The sequence below is a fragment of the Phacochoerus africanus genome, chromosome 13, assembly GCF_016906955.1.
Source record: "Phacochoerus africanus isolate WHEZ1 chromosome 13, ROS_Pafr_v1, whole genome shotgun sequence".
In the NCBI taxonomy this organism is placed as follows: domain Eukaryota; kingdom Metazoa; phylum Chordata; class Mammalia; order Artiodactyla; family Suidae; genus Phacochoerus; species Phacochoerus africanus.
Genome location: NC_062556.1, coordinates 16,895,895 through 16,915,628, shown reverse-complemented (window position 1 = coordinate 16,915,628; position 19,734 = coordinate 16,895,895). Strand labels below are relative to the sequence as shown.

Below are 19,734 nucleotides of genomic sequence, written 5' to 3'. Positions count from 1 at the left end.
CTGTCCCTCATGGTGGGAGGCTGCACGCTGCCCTCGACTGGGGCCTGCGGGCCAGCTCTGTTCTGCTCACCGAGCCATCAGGTTTGAGTAGTTGAAGAAGGGGTTTCCGTCCTGACCCCAAGGAGGACTCGAGGTCAAGGTCAGTGATTTCCACTTTTCTATTTATTGGTCTCAGTTCGGCGAGGATTGCAGAGTTGGCCAACAAGCCTCTGTAAGTAATAGCCACAAGCTTTCCTTGGAGTCCCTTTGTATAGACCATATCTATGTAGGTTTATGTTTATGTTCATATTAGGAACAGTCCTCAGAACTAGTAGATGGTCTTTTGACATGTGTGTTTGTGTGTGTGTGTGTGTGTGTGTCAGAGAGAGAGAGAGAGAGAAAACTTAAAAATAAAAAAACAGATTTGTCTTAACAGGGGAAGGAGCCATTTACTTGTTCAATATGTGTCTACCGCAGCTGTTTGAAATAAAAGTTTTCAAGGAAAAACACCATTCTTGGTTTATAAATGAGTCCGTTCAATCAGGTAAGTGACTAGTGTGTATATTTCCATTAACTCAACACATAGCCTCGCTTTTCCATCTTTCACGCGTGGGAGGCTGGGTCTCTCCGCCTGGGTTGGAGTCCAGTCCGTGGCTTTTTCTTTATTGGCATCAGAGCAGGGTTCAACCAAGGAGAAGGAGAAAGGACAGATCGTTTGAGCAAGTTTAGGTCAATACATGTGTGTAAGACATTTTAACTAAACAGCTCTGATTTGTCCCCTAAAACATGACACGTCCCGCTTCGGGAGTCAGATGACCCTCGGACGTGCGTGCTCACCTGTGGTGGTCCTCTCAGCTGCTTCTGAAGATCTTTAAGTTTTTAACATCTTGCCTTGCACATGGATACTGACAGAGCTTCTGGAAGAGAATGGAACAAAGATACTTTTGAATGCTTTGTCACATAAATGACTACTGCCTCCCCCTGCCCCCCTCAGCGCACACGCACACACGGACACACACCCACACACAACACCCAATTTCTGTTGGCTCTTAGTGTGCCTTGGATTTGGGGCAGGATGGACTCAGCAGGAATAAGGAGACCACATGTAGTGTGATGGTTGTGGGAGTGAGGGAGTCACAGAGTCAAGGCAGCTGTGTTGTTCCCTCTGCCTGCTCTCTTGTCCAGACAGTGCTTTCTAAGCCCCCTGCTTTCCGTTGACGCTTTCGCCACTTAGTGCTAAGGTATGAAGCCGCTTTGCCTTTCATCTAAGGCGTGCAGAAGAAGGGTTTATTGCCGGTGGTGAATGTCACATCCCTGTGTGCATGAGAAGATGCGAAGTGCTTTTCAGTTGCCCAAGTGCAGTGGTAGTCTGTCTATAGCCTGGTGGGTGCAAAGCATGCATTCCTTTTCATTGTTCCCTTTTATTATTTTTCATTTGGAAATATATGAGAGTTCCAGCTTCGAATATAATATTCTTACCTTTGAGTGTAGCTGGGTAGATACAGCTATATCCAGGTGGAACTGGGAAATGATTGCAAGGCAGTGATGATCAGCTCTCTCGGACTCTGAGTTGATACCTGGTTTTTCTGGTTTTGTTTTTTTAATAGACCTTATTTTTTATAGTTTTTTGTTCGTAGTAAAGGTACCTGCTTTTTTCATCATTGTCTTCTTTTTTAAACTTAACCTTGAAGAAAGAGCTGTTTCTAAGAATGGCCACCAGGATATTGTTTTCAGACCAAGAAACCTGTTTCTAATTTCTGAATATAATGGATGCCTCATATAAACTGAGCTTAGAGCCTCTTATGGGTTGTTTTCATAAAATTCTCTTCTTGTTTTAAAAAAAAGAATCAACTAATGTCATCATAAAATTATGGCCTTTTTATGTACTCTGAAATAGATTCATGTATGTAATTTAGGGTTAGAATTTCTTGGCTGTGTAGGTAGTTTGCTATAGATAGAGAATAAAAAAAGTAAGTACGTGTTTTCCTTAAACCAAATTAATAAATATGGAGATGAATGAGTTATTGCTCCTTTTGATGAAATACCTCTTCCGGTTCAGTTCCATGGGAGACGATCTCTGGCAGGCTTGGAGGGGGTGGGATGAGTAAAGAAAAGTGGGGCGTAGGCGGCCTAGGCAGATCGAGTTGTCTTTTTTCCTTTCAGCCTGGACAGCACCCCTAATCTCACTGCAGAGCGTCCCGTTTCTTAGGCTCCGTTTTCTTGGACTCCTGCCCTCTTGCGTTTTTCTTTGGGATGGGGGATGGGACAGGGTCTAGAGTGTGTAACGACCTCCGAGCTCCCCGTCACTGGTCGTTCAGAGCTGTGAGCCCAGAGCCCATAGAAGGAGCTGTGTATGGAGCGAATAATAGTGCTTTCCCGTAGCTTTGCCCTCAAAAGCACAGGAAATTACATTTTACTGCAGTTTTGTAGGTAGACTAAGTACAGGTTTCCTAATGTCTGCCAGGTTCACCTTCTGTCTATATTCCCCTAAGCCTGCTGGGTTTTTTTTTTTTTTTTGGCGGGGGGCGGTGGGGGCACTGGTAGGAGGGTAGGGAGATGAGGGCCTCTGTTAAAAATAATTTCTAAAGAAGTAGACAGAATTCCCATCTTGGCTCAGCGGAAATGAATCTGATTAGTAACCATGAGGATGCAGGTTCAATCCCTGGCCTCGCTCAGCAGGTTAAGGATCCGACATTGCCACGAGCTGTGGTGTAGGTCACAGACGCGGCTCGGATCCAGCATTGCTGCGGCTGTGGTGTAGGCCGGCAGCTGTAGCTCTTATTGGACCCCTAGCCTGGGAACCTCCGTGTGCTGTGAGTGCAGCCCTGAAATAAATAAATTAATTAGTTAATTAATTAATTAAAATAAAGAAGCAATGGAAAGTTAAGGCTCAAGCTCAGTGTCTGGGCTGTCCTGTCCACACCAGGGATGCAGTGCTCCTTGGAGTAAATCCCGTGTACACATCCTGCCTTTCGAGAGGCTCCCAGAGACTCTTGGGCCTCTGTAGGAGAAACTTCTGCATTTGGAATTTCGCATATATTTTTCAATGAATGGTTTCCCTATTGGGATTAAGGTGGAATAACTAAGTTGTCTTTCTAAGACATTGAATTATTCTTAATCTACAGGCGGTCTCCTCCACTTTGCCACCCCCATGGACCCTCTGTTTCTGCTCCTCCACTACCTTATGAAGGCTGGGAAAGAGGTGAGTTTCCCGGTTTGGGATAGTAACAGTGGGGAAACAGAATCAATTGTGTTTTCACTTGATCTCCTTTCTGTCCTTACAGTGGCCCAAAGATAGATTCCCCATAGTTCAGGTTTAACTTGGTAGAACATGTGTATCACGTGTGACTGGCAGACCTGAGATCCAGCACCTCGATCTTGGACTAGTTCATAACTGCAGTGTGTCCAGCGAAAGCTCATTAATGGGGAAGCTGTAGTTGAGATGTAAGGCATCCCAGATAGAGTAAAATTTACCTTTGTAATGGGAAGACAGAGTTTGTTAATAGTTCCAGCTGGAGGTTCTGAAACATTTTGGTCTCAGGATACCTTTATACTCTTGAAAATTATTAAGGATCTCAGAGAACTTCTTGTTCTTGTGGGTTTTATCTGAGTATTTACTACATGAAATTAAAACCGAAAAATTAAAAACAATTTTATTAATTTATTCTCAAAAATAGCAAGCCCATTATATGTTAACATATAACATGTTTTTAATGAAACAAACAGTAACAGTCAGTGGGAAGTATGGCAGTTTTACATTTTTGCAAATCTCTGATGTCTGGCTTGAGAGAAGACAACTGGACTTTCACATCTGGTTCTGCATTCAGTGTGTTTCCATACATTGTGTCACTGGAAGTGTATGAAGAATACACAGCCTTACAGTATGAGACCAGAAAGGGGAGGAATTGTTAAGACAGTTGTGGATACTCTGCTTTGATACCACTGCAAAAACAAACATGCAGTTTCTTAAAAGTTAGTCGCAGTGTGGAATCTGAAACCCTGTCACTGAGCTTTCCATGGTCTTGTTAAAAAACAAAATTCAAATGAGTAAAATTTAAAGATCTTATTGGCTTTATTCAGTGATTCATGAACTGGGCAACATCTGTCCTAGCAGAAGGAAGGGAGCTCTAAGGAACTATACAAAAATGAAAGACTTTTTTTGGTTTGTATTTTGTCTTTTTAGAGCCGAAGCCATGGCATATGGAGGTTCCCAGGGTAGGGATTGAATCCAAGCTGTAGCTGCCAGCCACGGCCGCAGCCACAGCGACAGCAACACGGGATCCAAGCTGCATCACAGCTCACAGCAATGCCAGATACTTAACCCACTGAGTGAGGCCAGTGATCGAACCCACGTCTTCATGGATGCTAGTCTGGTTTGTTAGCCACTGAACCACGACGGGAACTCCTTCTTTTCTTTTTTTGGTCTGAAAGACTCTTATAGCCAGAAGGCAATAGAAACAAGGAAGTTGAACTAAAAGTGGGTTGGTTATGACAAGGTCACTTTTCTTTGGGGACAGCAGGTGTCTGTCAGGCAAATGACCTCACTAGTGTTCTTTAGGAGGTTACTGATTGACTAGTTTAAGATTCCGTTTCTGGGAGAGCTGAAACTAATTAAATCTCATCTCTGCTTGAGCTTAGCATAGGCAACTCCATTTGGGGCCTGTTGGTCTTGTTTTTAACACCCTGTTACGTTAAAATCTATGAATCTTTCTTGCCCTGAGACTGGCTCTCTCACCCATATTACTTTACAATGTCAGGCATTGGGCATTTGGAAAATATCATTTCAATGTATTATGCAGGTCTTCTAAATGTTGACACAACTTGTCACACACACACACACGCACATATAAACCTTTGTTAATCTAATAAATCACTGATCTCTTTAGAAAATTCTTTGAATATTGAGAAGCTTGTCATAGTGGCAGATACAAAATTTCTACAATTCTAATTTTTTCTGTAAAGTTCAAATGTTATCATTGGCTTCAAGTACTGTCAGTCTTTGCTTGAAGTGAGAGGTGCATTTCATTTATATTCTGCCAAGCAGTCAAGTCTGAATAACCCTGGTTCATAGTGGTTTATTTCAGGTAAAAAATTGAGACGCAGCGGTCACACAGTGCTTTTCCTCAAGGTGATCACTGAGCCTTGGTGGCGGCAGAAGTGCTTGATCTGCACTTTAATCACACAGACCATTTAACGAACTTGCTCTCAAGGGTCAAGATTTAAATAAAAGTAATTGCTCTTGCTCCTTGATCAAGGATATCCTTAAATGAAAGTGACATTGTTTCACGGCCTTGCCCGTGCAGTGACTAAGGCTGTGGCTGCTGGACAGTTTGCTGGCACCACCCTGCCTGGTACTAAAGAGCCAGCGCTTTTAGCCACCTTTGCGGTGGAATCATCAGTGCAAACGTCCACACAGTGAAAATGCAGCTACATCTTCGCATTATTATGAAAATAGTTTGGAGCTTGTGGACCCCCTGAAAGGGTATCGGAGACTCCCGGGGATCCACCAACCACAGCGTGAAAACCTTTGAAATAACAGCTTTAAGGAATGTTACTTAAACACTTAGAAAAATCTGATCTGTGCACTTTCGTGTCTGCAAAGAGTTTAAATGCTGTGGCTTCTCATTGAATGCTTAGACCCAATTTCCAAAACTATCATTTTGTATTTATGTCAGTTTGATTTGCTATAAACATTGAAAGTAATAAAAACTGGCTTAAAGCTTCTAAGTCATGCTTTCTCCTGATGAGGCCTGTCTTCTCTTATTTTCCTCCCCTCCTCCATCCTCTGCTCTCCAGGGTGGATTCGTGGCCGTTCATTTCTTGGTTTGATCGTGTTTCCCCGTATCTGGAAGCCACTGTGGTAGTCACTGTGACTGGGCACACAGGCAGTGCGGCTGGTAAGCCGTGTGCCTCTAAGGGACAGAATGGCTCTAGTCACCAGGGAGGCCCTAGTCGTATTCAGGGAAGAAGATGGAAAGTCCTGGTGGCTCCCGTTTGTGGTGTTTTCTAGGAATCGTCAACAGGGAGGAGCCACCAACCCCCTTCAGTACCTGTGTCGATGCACCTTCAAAGGCCCTCCCCCCACCGTGTGTTGGGACCGTCTGCCTAACTTCCCACTAGGACTGTGACTCTGGCGAATTAATCCTCACCCTGGCCCTCTGGGAGGCGCTGGGGGCGCCGTGGCTGGTTCGGGTTGGCAGGTGCAGAGGAAGGCTCACGGTGGTGGCTGGCTGTCACTGTCGACCATCTTACTGTTTCCTGCGAGGCACTCAGGCATTTCTTTCCCTACATTTTAGAGGTGATCTTTTCCCGTGCAATTAAAAGAAAATTGGCGTGCACTTGTGCAGTATTGACCTATTCTGTTTTAAATACATGGTTTAACATCAGTAAAAAATATTCTGTCTAGTTATCCCAACCGTTATTGTATTTATATTCACGTAAGTTGCTTATTACATGACCTTTTTATGTCTGTATGGTAAAGAAAGCAAGAATGTAACATTAGTTTCTTATGGAATTATTATATGTTTATCATGATTATGTGGTACTCCATTATGTATAAGTGAAATATTGTTTTAAGATAGTTAAGTGTTTAACATATTGGTTGAGCACGGAAGAATATAGATTCAATTAGAAATCTAAAGACAATAAGACTTGGGAGACCTGGGCATTAATCTTACTATCTGAAGGAAAAATAGAACATTTAAACTGGAGTTCCCATTGGGGCTCAGTGGGTAAAGAACCCGACTAGTATCCATAGGATGTGGGTTCAGTCTCTGGCCTTGCTCAGTGGGTTAAGGATCCGGCGTTGCTGCGAGCTGTGATGTAGGTTGCAGATGTGGGTCGGATCACACATGGCTGTGGCTGTGGCTGTGGCGTAGGCCAACAGCTGCAGCTCCAATTCAACCCCTAGCCTGGGAACTCCCATATGCCAGATGGCCCTGGATGGATGGATGGATGGATGGATGGATGGATAGATAGATAGACAGATAGGTAGATAGATCGATCAGTCGAAGAATTTCTTGCCACTTGATGAATCCCCAGTGTTTTCAAGAGCTTCCTTTAGGGAGCTGAGAGTCTGTTCTGGAGCCTGTCCCAGGTGGGGAGTCCTTAGGTGGAACAGGTGGCTTTAAACTTAGTTTAAAGGTCCAGCTATGAGGTTATATATCTTGTCTCTCTCTCTCTCTTTTTTTTTTCTTTTTTCTTTTTATGGCTGTAAATGCAGCATATAAAGGTTCCCAGGCCAGGGAACTTTGAAGCTGCACCTGAGACCTACGCCACAACCACAGCCACACCAGATCCAAGCTGCATCTGTAATCTGTGCTGCAGCTTACAGCAACACCAGATCCTTAACCCGCTGAGTGAGGCCAGAAATTGAACTCACATCCTCACAGAGACAACGTCAGGTCCTTAACCTGCTGAGCCACAATGGGGACTCCAGTCTTCTGTCTTTTTTAATGTGTGAGTGTGCTGATGGGAGTCCTTACATCCTCGCTGACTGAAGTCTTTTTTCAGGGAAAGTTTCAGCCCATAGATCAAGTTGTGATGGATGATGTGTTTCCAAATTGCATCTTGTTGCTGAAACTTCCTGAACTTGAGAAGTTACTTCGACACGTGACAGAGGAAAAAGGTATGGTGTACAGCCTTGAAATCAGGCTATGGCCGCTAAAAAGGCTGGACTTCTGTCTGGCAATGTAGTGGCCTAAAGGCCCACGGAATGTGATGCTTGTTCTGTGGGAGTCATAAGGGAAGCTGATCCAGATTCGCTTCCACTTGTCAATGTTTGTCCCCTGTTGCACTGGCTTCTTCATTCTGCACAATTCCAACCAGTGAAATATGGTGGTCTGTCACCTCCAGGGCCAGGGTTCACGAGGCTCGGGCCGTAGTCTCAGTTCTCCTTTAAATAAGCCTGTGACTTTAGCTAAGTCCTGAACTGCTTTCTGCCTCAGGTTTCTCATTTGTAAAACTGCATAAAATCTGTGCCTGTAATGTTTCAAGAAACGTTTATGGAGCACCTGCTAAGAAGCGTATGTTGAGCACTACAGCCAGCTGTCTAGGGATAGTTCTAAGTAAAATATTACCTTTGCCTCACTTTGCTTCAACTCTGATAGAGGCCGGTGACAGCAGGGATAAGGGAAGTGTCTGTGGGTTTCGTGGGGATGCACAGGACAGGTTTATAAGCGGGCCTGGGGAGGGTGGAGAGTGTGGGTCGGTGGGGCTCGCGTTGCTTTCCTGTGGGGAAGAGAACCTTGAAGTGATAGAGGCGTCACAGTAGCAGCGTGGCTGTGTGTCACGCTTAGCAAGTTCCAAGAAGCACAGTGATGCGTTTAAGTTAGTGAGGAAGGAACAGGCGAGAGTGCTGGGCAAGGCTCCCGATGTGTCTGAACTTGACTTAATGGCGGTGGAGGGTTTGAAGGAGGGCAGTGCCCTCGTGTGGAGGAGCTAAGGCCAGGTGCCCTGAGGCTGCCGCTGTGGTCTAGGCGGGAGAGGAGGGCGCCCTGAGCTTAGAGGGTGGAAGTAGCAGCCTCACGTGTCGACTGAATGATGGTCAAGGAGAAGGAGGTGTCAAGGGTGACTTCTGGGTTTGTACCTTGACCCACAGGATGTGTAGATGTGGCCTGGAGACAGGGGACATAGGAGAGCAGAGCAGGCTGGGTAAAGCAGAGACGAAGTTGAGAAATTACCCATTTGAATTTTGAGGGAAGGAAGTGAGGCGGTGTATGAACGTGTTCTGACGGGCTAAAAATACCCTACAGACTTAGCAGCAGTGTCTCAGAAATCATCCAGGTAGTTTCAGGGTTCCTATGGAAATAGTGTGAAAACCAGAACAACCGTCTGGTAAGTTGTGGTTATTTAGGGTTATAGGCAGTTTGGCCAACCGTGGCAGTTCTTCTGGGCCCAAGAAAGGGGTGATTCCAAGAAGTGTAAGCTTACGGTGGAAAAGGGGACAGCCCCATGCATTGCATTTCACACGTGGAAGGGTCAACCAAATTCACAGTCGGCCAGACGTAGAGCTCTGTGTGGATCTGAGAGGTGTGTGATGCTCAGGTTTCTACCAAAACAGTCCCATTAAAGACTTTTCCTGGTGCTGAGCTCAGCAGGAGACAGCAATCTTATGTCAGCGACCCATGAGGTAGCTCATAACCATTTCTGAAAGCTAAAGCCATGAGGAATAATTAGAAGTCATTTTAATTTTGCCAAGTGAACGGAAGTTGAAGATGTAATTAACTCATTATCCAAAAATCTTCCAATAGCTGTATGAGAACAGGCATCTTAAACCAACCCCAGAAACCCAGACTGGGAAGTAGTATCAACGCACTGGCACTTGTTAGCTCACAGCCTTTTTGGGAGCTAGAGCATCCCTCACCCGCATTCCTTCCTCCTCGCACACTGACCCCGGATTGTTTGTGGACTCACTCTCTGAACACCTGTCGCTCCAATCTCTTTAACGTTCAACACTGCCTAACTTTAGATGTCCTGCTGTAATAGAAAGTGCACGCCCTGTATTTGTCTTATTTGCCCAGCTCTAAAAAACCGGTTGTGAACTTTCAGATACTGTACATCTCCCTCGGATCTTCATGGGAAGTGATGCCTATTTTAGTAAGCTGTCCTTATATATAGAACTGACATAAAAAAAAACTATTTCACGTGTTTGTGTTCTGGGTCAAGGGTTGAAGCAAATAATGTGGAATCGCTTTTGTCTCTTGCTGAAGAGACCTTTTGAAGGATGAGGCATGAGAGATCTATTTCTTTTAAAATTTGCGGTTTTGTTTTTAAGCCTTCCATTATTTTAAGATTTACAGAACATAGTTCATTGGAGGAAGAATTAAATTATGAAGGAAGTGCCAAGATTTCCAGAGAATTGCATGCGTCTTTTACCATGTGAAATTTAACCTAAACTACTTTGTTTTGCCTTACTGTCCTTAAAAAAAGAAAGAAAAAAAAAATGAGGCCTAGAGTGTTTAGAAACATGGTATAAATAAAGGTAGATGATATATCCTTTTCGAAAATTAAAGTACACGGGCAAGTGAAGCAATTTTTTTTTAATCAAAAAATTTAGAGATACAGAAAAACTCAGGGAAAAACTACAAATATTATTTGTCCCCAACCCCAGTAATCAGTCAGTGCTAATATATTGTTATGTCTGCTCCATATCTCTTTCAAGGAAGGGCTTTCTTTAAGAACAGTCTGGTAATCTGATTGTAGGATCTGATGACCTACAAGAAAAATTTTAAATATTTGCTGCATTGTTTTCAATAAATCATTCAAACTTTTCAGCATCTTTGATCTGTAAGCTGAAGAGTTCGAAGGGTTACGAGTATCCCTTATATTCTAAAAAGTTGTTCTAAATCGTAAAATAAAACTTTAGGGTGTTGCGATCTCTAAATGACAAGCCTAAGAACATTATTTAAGTATTGCACTTACTAGTATCTAGTATCTGCCACAAAGAGATGCTTCAGGGGTTAAAGGAAATAATACAAGTAAATCAATGCGCAGAGAGTGCCGGGCGTAGGGGAGGTGCTCAGTAAATGTTGGTACCATTAAACCTTCCGAACTAGACATTTTTAATTCTTTGCTGATGTTTGAGTACTAGGTACACAAGAAGTGACCGGTACACGTTTGTTTGGTGGTTCATTGGTTAACATACAGTCAGGTGGTTTAAGTAGGAGAATGGCGATAATGAGATAATAGCAGAAGACACCCGCCATACATACATGAGTAAGTTACTGTGGACCATCCATATGCGTGTTGTTCCGTGCATATTATTGAATTCTTGCAGTAATTCCCTTCCATCGTTATTAGAACTAAACTCTGTTAGTGTTGTCTTGTGTAAAAATAGAAACTTTTTTTTTTTGAATCTTTCATATCCCCTCGATAATTTCCCTTCGTCAAACAGAGAGAGAGACCAAGAAGGAAACAGCAGGAACTTCTACAGCTCCAGGAGAGGACAGTTCTTCTCGTCTTGGCAGTGAGCTTTCTGTCTTCCAGGCACCCGCTTTCAGCGATTGCTTTGGGTCCCGAACTTAGATTGTTGTCCATTTTTAAGTTAGTGTTTAGTTCCACTCTCGTAGATCTTATCGCTAGGGTTTTCACCTAAGAAACAAAGAAGACGCTGACGAGTGGTCAGGTGCTATAAAGATAGAGACGAAAGCGGCTGTTTTTTCACTTCCAGCTTCCCCAGCGGCACTGTGCGGATAGAGTAAGAAACCCGAAATGATCAAATTCCCCAGCCAGCTATTTTGATATTAGACTCCAGATGCTGTCTCAAACGTCTGTGGCATTAAAGGTCTGGTTAAGCCTGTAGGTTTACGAGACCCCCGACCTTCTCCCTGCCGAGTCCGCGCAGCCAGCGGTCTGCATCCTGACCGCCGATGGCGGGGCCCTTCATCAGCACCGCTGCTTTCTTAGCGAAGGAGACGGTGTGTCTCTGCTTGCTGGCTCTGGGGCTCAGCACGTTTCTTGCCAAAAAAGCTCCCATTCGGGGGAGAGATGACAGGGGAAAGGACTCATAAAGGGTTATGAACCTCGTCTGGAGAGTAACTCTCTGTTTCACATTGCAAGCAAATGCTGCGCTGCGCTGTCCGATGTGATTAACAGGAAGAACCAGGAAAACTTACCTGATTAAAATACCCCAAGCACAGTTGCCAAGTTTCTGTCCCCAGGAGGCAGGGAAACAAAAGAGACCATATGAGTTTCTCAGTTGTGGAAAACATTCAGAAAGTAGATGTGAAAATGTGCTCCAGGCAGTTTGTTCAACAATACATCAGGGAAATTCAAGTTTGTGAACCGTTTCCCCAATTGCTGAACGTGGTATTTAATTGTGGACTCCTTTCTATTCCATCTTCATTTTGTAAAGCCAATCTTTCCAGATGTTTGAGACCAGTTTTATAGGCACCAGGCATGTTAGGGAAAGAAATCGTCCCAGCATGTGCATGTATAATCTAACTCACAAACTCTCACAAATATTAAATTTAGGATACAGTTGAACACGTTATGGTATTGTTCATAACTGTGGGTAATCTGTGGCCTTTGTGACTATTTTAAACCACCTTGCTTATCAAAATGTATAAATTTTAAAATTATCATGCACTTGGTTCTTATATAGCATTTTCAGATAGTCAAGCTGAGTATTTCTTAATGATCATCTTGTCCAGGGAATGTTTAATTAGGAAAAAAAAATTTGTAATTCAGAAACTTACTAGGAAAAAAGCTCCAGGCCCAGCTGGCTTCACTGGTAAATTCTACCATACTTTAAGGAAAAAATAATACCCAAAGAAATAAAGATACTTAGTTCGATTCTTTTTTTTTTTTTTTTTGCTTTTTTTGCTTTTTAGAGCCACCTGTGCCATATGGAGGTTCCCAGGCTAGGGGTCGAATCGGAGCTACAGCTGCCAGCCTACACCACAGCCACAGCAATGCCAGATCGGAGCCACATCTGCGACCTATACACCACAGCTCATGGCAACGCCGGATCCTTAACCCACTGAGCGAAGCCAGGGATCGAACCTGCAACCTCATGGTTGCAGTCAGATTCATTTCTGCTGTGCCGCAACAGGAACTCCCAGCTCTTTCAAAAATTAGATGAGGAAGGGATATGTCCCAACTAATTTTGTGAAACCAGAATGACCCCGATACCAAAATCAAAGTTATTACAAAAAGGAAACTAATCCAATATCCCTTATGATCATAGACAGAAAAATCCTTTAAAATATTAGTCAACTGTATAAAAAGGATAATACATTATAACCAAATGGGGTTTATCATAGGAATGCAGAGTTGGTTGAACATTGGAAATTAATCAGTATGATTCACCGTATTTATACATTATATAAAAGAAAACCGTGTAATCATCTCAATAGATGCAGGAAAAACATTTCACAAAATTCACTCATAAGCTCTCAGCAAATTAGAGACAGAAGGAACTTCTGATAAAGGGCATCCATGACAAATCTAAGCTAATGTCAAACTTCACTGTTAAGCACTGAACACACTTTTCCCTGAAGATTGGTACAAGATAAGGATGTCAGCTCTCATCACTTCTGCTCACCAATGTGGTGGAAGTCCTGGTAGTTTCAGCAAGACAAAAAATAAGTGAAAGGTATACATATTAGAAAGTAAATAGTAAACTGTATTTTTTCATAAATAATATGATCGTGTATGTAAAAAGCCCCCAAAAAACTTACCAAAAAAATCATTAGAACTAATAAGTGAGTTTTCAGGCTGTAAGGTCAATATACAGAAATTAATTGTATTTCTGTGTATTAATAAACAATTGGATGGTGTCATAAAAATATACCACTTATAATATTAAAAAATCATGAAGTTCTAGGGATAAATGTCACATAATATATGCAAGACCAGTGTACAGAACATCACAAAACAGTGTAGAGAGAAATTAAGGAATTAAATAAATAGGTATACCATATCCTTAAATTGGAAGACTCAGCATTGATAAGACATCCATTCTCTCCAAAGTGATACATAGATTTAATGCAATGCCTAGCAGGGGTTTTTTTTTTGGGGGGGTGGTATAAATTGATAAGCTGATTCCAGAATTTATATGACTGTGCAAAGGAACTATATGAGCCAAAACAATTTTGAAAAAGAACAAAGTTGGAGAACTTACACAACCTGATTTCAAGACTTGCTGTAAAGCTACAGTGATCACAGAAGTGTGGCATTTGTAGAAGGCTAAATAGGTAGGTACATGGAAACAAACACAACAGCAGTGGACTCAAATTTATATAGCAGATTTTTTTTTCCAGTGCTGTCACGACAGCTCAATGGGAGTAAGAATAATATTTTCAACAAATGACCTGGAAAAATTGGATGTCCATGTGAAAAATAACATGACCCTCACCTTGGAGTCATACAGCAAAATTAATTTGAAATGGATCAACAACTTAAATGCAAAAATGAAAACTGTTGAATTTTTGGAAGAAACATAGAAGAAAATCTTTGTGACCTTGAGGATAGGCAAAGATTTCATAGGACACAAAACCTCTAACTGTAAGAAAAATTATAAATTATATTGCATCACAATTAATATCTTCTGTTTTTTGAAAGATACCATTAAGGAAAAAAAATGAAGATAAGCCATAATTGGAAGAAAATATTTACATGACATATATCTGATAAAAGATATATATATATATATATATCGAATATATAAAGAGCCCTTTTAGTACAACAGTAAGATAATGTACAGTCCTGTAAAAAATCAGCAAAGGATTGAACAGACACTTCACAAAAGACAATTTATGAATAAGGCATATGAAAAGATGTTCTATAATATTTTAGTCACCGGAGAAATGTAGATTAAAACCACAAGGAAATATCATTAATAGCCACCAGAATCTCTCAAATAAAACAGACTAGACAATACCAGTAAGTTATGGAACAACTGGAACTTGCCTGCTTAGCTAGTGGAAGGGTAAAATGGTAGAACCACTTGACAGTCTTACAGTTCAGTAATTCTACTCTAGATGTTTACCCGAGAATTATGAAGACATGTGTCCATACAAAGATTTGTGCAAGAATGTTCTCAGCAGTCAAAGGTTTCATCGCAGTTTTTCAGAATAGCTAAAAACTGAAAATATCCTGCAAGCCCTTCTCTAGATTAGTGGGTAAGCAAAACGTGACAGGTCCTTACATGATATGCTACAAAGGAAGGAGCTATGGGTCGCTGCAGCAAAGTGGAAGATTCGCACAGAAATCATGTTGAGCGAAGAAGAGGGCCACAAAGAAGTACTTACTCTATGATTCCATGTCTGTGACATCCTAGAATAAAGTGAGAACTCATTTACAATCATAGCAGATCAGTGGTTACCTGAAGTCTGGGTAGGGATGACAGAATTGACTACAAGCTCAGGGCAACTTTCTGGGGTACACATTTGTCCATGCTCCTCAAATTGTGTGCTTAAAATGAGTGTGTAATCATGTAAACATGATTCCTAAATAAAGTTATTGTTTTTTAAAATGAAGTAATTGCTGATCCAGCCCAAGAAGCTGAGCCTCCTGTTTTCAGAGTTGCTGGGGGTTTTTTTTTGGGGGGGGGGGTCTTTTTTTTTTTTTTTTTCCTATTTCCTCCCTCATTATTCCCTACACGATAATCGTGGCTTCTTCCCATCTCCCATGGAATCCAGTGATGGAATGTGGAAAGCAAGGCAAGAATGACTCAAACCAGGGCAACCAGGAGGGAAGTTTGGGAGGAAATGACACAGAGCCCAGTTCAGGGCTCTGGGCTTCCTGGAGGGCTTTGTTTAGTTCTGCTGAGACAGGACGGAGTCAGCCCTGGAGAAGGGTACATGTTGGTGTCCAAGGAGGAGGCAGTGGAACTGGAGAAAGCGAGGAGAAGCTGTCAGAGATGTACCGAGACCGAGAGAACGTTTTTGTAGAATCATAGCGGAGAGCTTTTTCCCACAAAAAACAGGGTCAGGAGTACTGAGGACGGTGAGGACTGAGTAATCCATCTCAGTAAAATGAACACCAGATCCGTAGCCTTGAAGTCAGCTTGGGAAGGAATCCAGTGTCCTGTTTACCAGCTCCTTGACGTTGGACTGTTTAGGTAACATCACTCAAACCTGGTCTTTTAAGATGCAGACAGACAGGCATTCTCACCTGCAGTTCATTCTGAGCACTCAGTGAGAGAATGTGTGTAAAGAACTTAGCGCAGGCCTGAATCTACATTAGTTTCTGAAGTTATTAACACATTATTGCATTTTTGCTAAACTAACATTAGGTATTTGCCATGTGCCAGCTGTTGTGCCACACCGCCTTCAGCAGGGGACTTCCCGAGGTGGCATGGTGTGCTGGCTGTGCGGGAGCCCAGCCTCAGGGCTCAGAGCCTGGTCTGCACTTCTTCTGAATGAGCATCTCAGGAGGGAAAGGAGAGGCCTGCAGGGGGCTGGCGGGGAGCGAGAGGAAGGAAAGCTGGGCAGACTAGAACGTCCTCCCAGGAAGCGGGGAGGTAAAGGCAAGAGAGAAGTAAGCGGCAGCATCAAGTGGGAATCTTAGGCCACCTGACCGCCGCGCCTCCATGGACATTGTCTCAGGTAACAATCAGAATGTCTGAGACCCCTTCAACAGTGTACGTGGATTGAGTGATTGCTGTATACCCTTAGAATTCCCCCTATTTTTGAACAGAGCAATACCACATCAACGCAGGGAGGTTGAGCTCACTCACCTCTGCCTTGGTTCTGCAGCAGGCTGTTTGCCAGGCAGCCCAGGCTCAAGGAGAGCAGACAGCACACCTTGGAATTCTCCGACTGCCGACAGCACCATTTGCAGTGGTCCCTCCTTTTCGTTATTCAGGTGACACGTCCTGAGGAGATGAGGGCAACGGTCTAGTCCCCACTCCATCCACCCACTGCCGGGCCTTGACAACCAGAGGCTGAAATGGGGAGAAAATGTACAAGAGCTCTGGCCAGCCAGCCCCTCCCTGTTTGAGCTGTTGAGTGAAACTCAAGCAGTTCACCAGACTGCAGAAAACCATCCCTGAATAAGCAGTTTCCGTTTCCCACAGTAACTAAGGAGGAAAGAGAAAGCGTCATTCTGTGTGACTCTAGCGGGGTCACAAGCCGGGCGTTTGCATCTGGCCTTAGGAATTCCAGTGGTCGAAGAGGTAACTCCTGCAGGGAGGCTGGAGGCCGGGTGTGAATGTGCTGCCTCTGCTGATGGCACAGAAAGCAAGAAACCCCGTGAATCAGGTGTTAGCGCATAGGACAGTGAGCCCTTGTCTGTGTCTATGCAACGTGTGTAATGAAGCCAGCTGCATTGTGAGGAGAGGGGGTATCATTTATAGGAGACGAAACTTCTATCCCCATAAAGGGTCCAGATTGAGCCTATCGTAAATCTAAATTCCCCTAAAATAGCCATGGATTTATTGGTAATAACATTAAAATAGACAAGCTCGATCTTTCTTTTCTTCTTTCTCCACGAATCCCCCCAGAACAGAAGCAAGTCGTTGACAGGACTCTTTTCCTGACTCTCTGCAATGAACTTCATAGGCACCACACTGCATTTAGTTTCCGTTTTCTTGCTTGGGATTTCCATTTTTATTTTAGAAGTCTTTCATTGAAAACATTGAAATGAGCTTAAAATGTTTCAGAAAAATGAAGGTTGCTTGGTATGTTGATTTGCTGAGTCTTAAAAATTACCTTTTCAGATGGTAACTAGACTTATTGTGGTGACCATTTCAAAATGAGTATTAATAAATCACTGGAATTGTACGCCTGAAACTAATATGGTATGGTTTGTCTATTATACTTCAATTAAAAAATTACCTTGGCATTCCCGTCGTGGCACAGCGAAAATGAACCCAACTAGGAACCATGAGATTGCAGGTTCAATCCCTGGCCTCTCTAAGTGGGTTAAGGATCCGGCATTGCCATGAGCTGTGGTGTAGCTCACAGATGCGGCTCAGATCCCGCGTTGCTGTGGCTGTGGCGGAGGCCCGTGGCTACAGCTCCGATTCAGCCCCTAACCTGGGAACCTCCATTTGCCGCAGGTGCAGCCCTGAAAAGCAATAAATAAACAAATAAATAAATACCTTTTGGAGTTCCCGTTGTGGCGCAGAGGAAACGAATCCGACTAGGAACCACGAGGTTACAGGTTCAATCACTGGCCTTGCTCAGTGGATTAAGGATCCGGCTTTGCCGTGAGCTGTGGTGTTGGTCGCAGACACCGGCTCAGATCTGAAGTTACTGTGGCTGTGGTGTAGGCCGGCAGCTGTGGCTCTGATTGGACCCCTATCCTGGGAACCTCCGTATGCCACGGGTTAAGCCCTAAAAAGAAAAAAAAAAAAAGACCTTTCCTCCAGATTTATTTGGAAAATTATTTTCAGTTTTATTGAGAAATAATTGATATACATCACTGTATAGGTTTAAGTTGTACAGAATGATGGTTTGATTTATATATAGTTTGGTAGGATTATCATAGCAGGTTTAATAACATCCGCCATCTCATATAGATACAATAAAAAGAAGAGAAAAAAAATTTTCTCGTTGTGATGAGAACCATTTGTATAAGTTGATAGTTTTCTTAAATTCCCACTCATTTAATAATTGGATTAAATCTGGCATTCTGTTTAGGGATTTTTAATGTCTCAGGGATGCTCTCAGGGTTATAAATTGAGTTTCTCAAGAATATAAGATATTATGTAAGATGAGTTTATGTTTTTGTTTAATCCACTGCTCTCTTTTTTTTTTCTTTTAATTTAACCCAGAAATAGACAAGAAGAAATATTACAAGTACAGCAAAGAGAAGACATTAAAATGGCTGGAAAAAAAGGTACAGTAGCTTGAGGTAGAAAGAGTTTAATGCCCATTTTAAAACATCTTTAGAGAAAGTGGGAGTTCCCGTCGTGGCGCAGTGGTTAACAAACCCGACTAGGAACCATGAGGTTGCAGCTTCGATCCCTGGCCTTGTTCAGTGGGTTAAGAATCTGGCGTTGTCATGAGCTGTGGTGTAGGTCTCAGATGCGGCTCAGATCCGGCGTTGCTGTGGCTGTGGCGTAGGCTGGCGGCTGCAGCTCTGATTGGACCCCTAGCCTGGGAACCTCCATATGCCGCAGGAGCAGCCCAAGAAATGGCAAAAAAAAAAAAAAAAAAATCTTTAGAGGAAGTGGTGAGCCTTTCTCCAGTACCTTGCAGTAGAAAGAGTTTAATGCCCGCTTTAAACATCTTTAGAGAAAGCAGTGAGCCTGCACACGGACACCGTCTTGTACATCCAGTGGCCAGAGAGAAGCTGCACAAAGACCTCCAAGTGTGAGGAGACTCTGGCTTTCCACTCTCCCGAACCCACGCAGCTCTGGATTAGCTTAATGCGTTCCTTTGACCTGCACCCCCGTTTCCCCGTGATCCTCACCGCTGAGGGAAGACATCCTCCCATTCGTTGGCGTAGATTTGAATCTGCAAGCCAGGTGATACCAGGCCGCATGCACTCCCTGCTCTCAGTCCTGCAGGCGTCTCAGAGGGTGACACTGCTCACACATGGCCCGCAGGGGACCAAACAGAATTGGGCTTAGAGGAAATGTGACCCCTCTCAGTGTCTGGATGCTGAAGAGGGGTCACCTTCCAGGCAAACCCTGCGTGTTAGTGATCCTAAGAATTAGACCTCCTAGAAGGACTTGGGCAGTGTTTTTCAAGTCGATGTAGTAGATCACAGCCCGTATTTCTCTTGGAATGGATTGGATGGAACAGAATGGGATAGGGTAGAATAAGATATTAAAAGATAGCGCAGTATAAGGGCAAGTATCAAGTGTGACTATGAAACATTTCTGTGTATTTTGGGGTATCAGCTTGCGGTGCATTTCTTACTGTGGATATAGTAAACAACAACAAAAAAAGCCACTGGTCACAGATACTGTGTACGTCCTCAGTGATTAAGAGTCTCGCTTGACAAGATATATGGAGGTGAGTTCAGTGGAGCCCAGCCAAAGGCCTGATTCCTAAGATTCTCTTCTATCTCGTGTGTGAAAACCATGTTTGTCATATCATGTTACTGGGCACGTTGGGAGCCTGGGAGCATGGACGTGAACTCCGCAGGATTAATCAGGCTCCTACGTACAAGGTGGTGAAAAGATAGGAAAAGTGCCCGTGTTCCCTTTTCATCTGCATCGGTCTTCGCATTGGTAGGTGTCTGTGTCGGCGAAGAAGGGGGCTAGGTGCCGAGCAGATCATTACATACTAGCTTTGTGCCATGTTCTGTTCTAAGGGCTTAGCGTGTGTTAACTCATTTAATCCTCACAAGAGTTCT

The 19,734-nt window shown here is 43.2% G+C and overlaps 1 protein-coding gene across 4 annotated transcripts in view; it reads left to right on the top strand.

The window, feature by feature from the left end:
• RNASEH2B (ribonuclease H2 subunit B) overlaps positions 1-19,734 on the top strand; it is an 82,278-nt gene that overhangs the window by 27,137 nt on the left and 35,407 nt on the right. For 3 of the 4 annotated variants that reach the window (XM_047755937.1, XM_047755935.1, XM_047755934.1), the window contains exons 3-6: positions 416-523; positions 3,105-3,181; positions 7,492-7,606; positions 18,203-18,267. In XM_047755937.1, coding sequence (XP_047611893.1) covers positions 416-523; positions 3,105-3,181; positions 7,492-7,606; positions 18,203-18,267 — 365 coding nt within the window. Of the gene's footprint in view, positions 1-401; positions 524-3,104; positions 3,182-7,491; positions 7,607-18,202; positions 18,268-19,734 lie in introns of all 4 variants that reach the window. The other variant, XM_047755936.1, reaches the window with a different exon arrangement.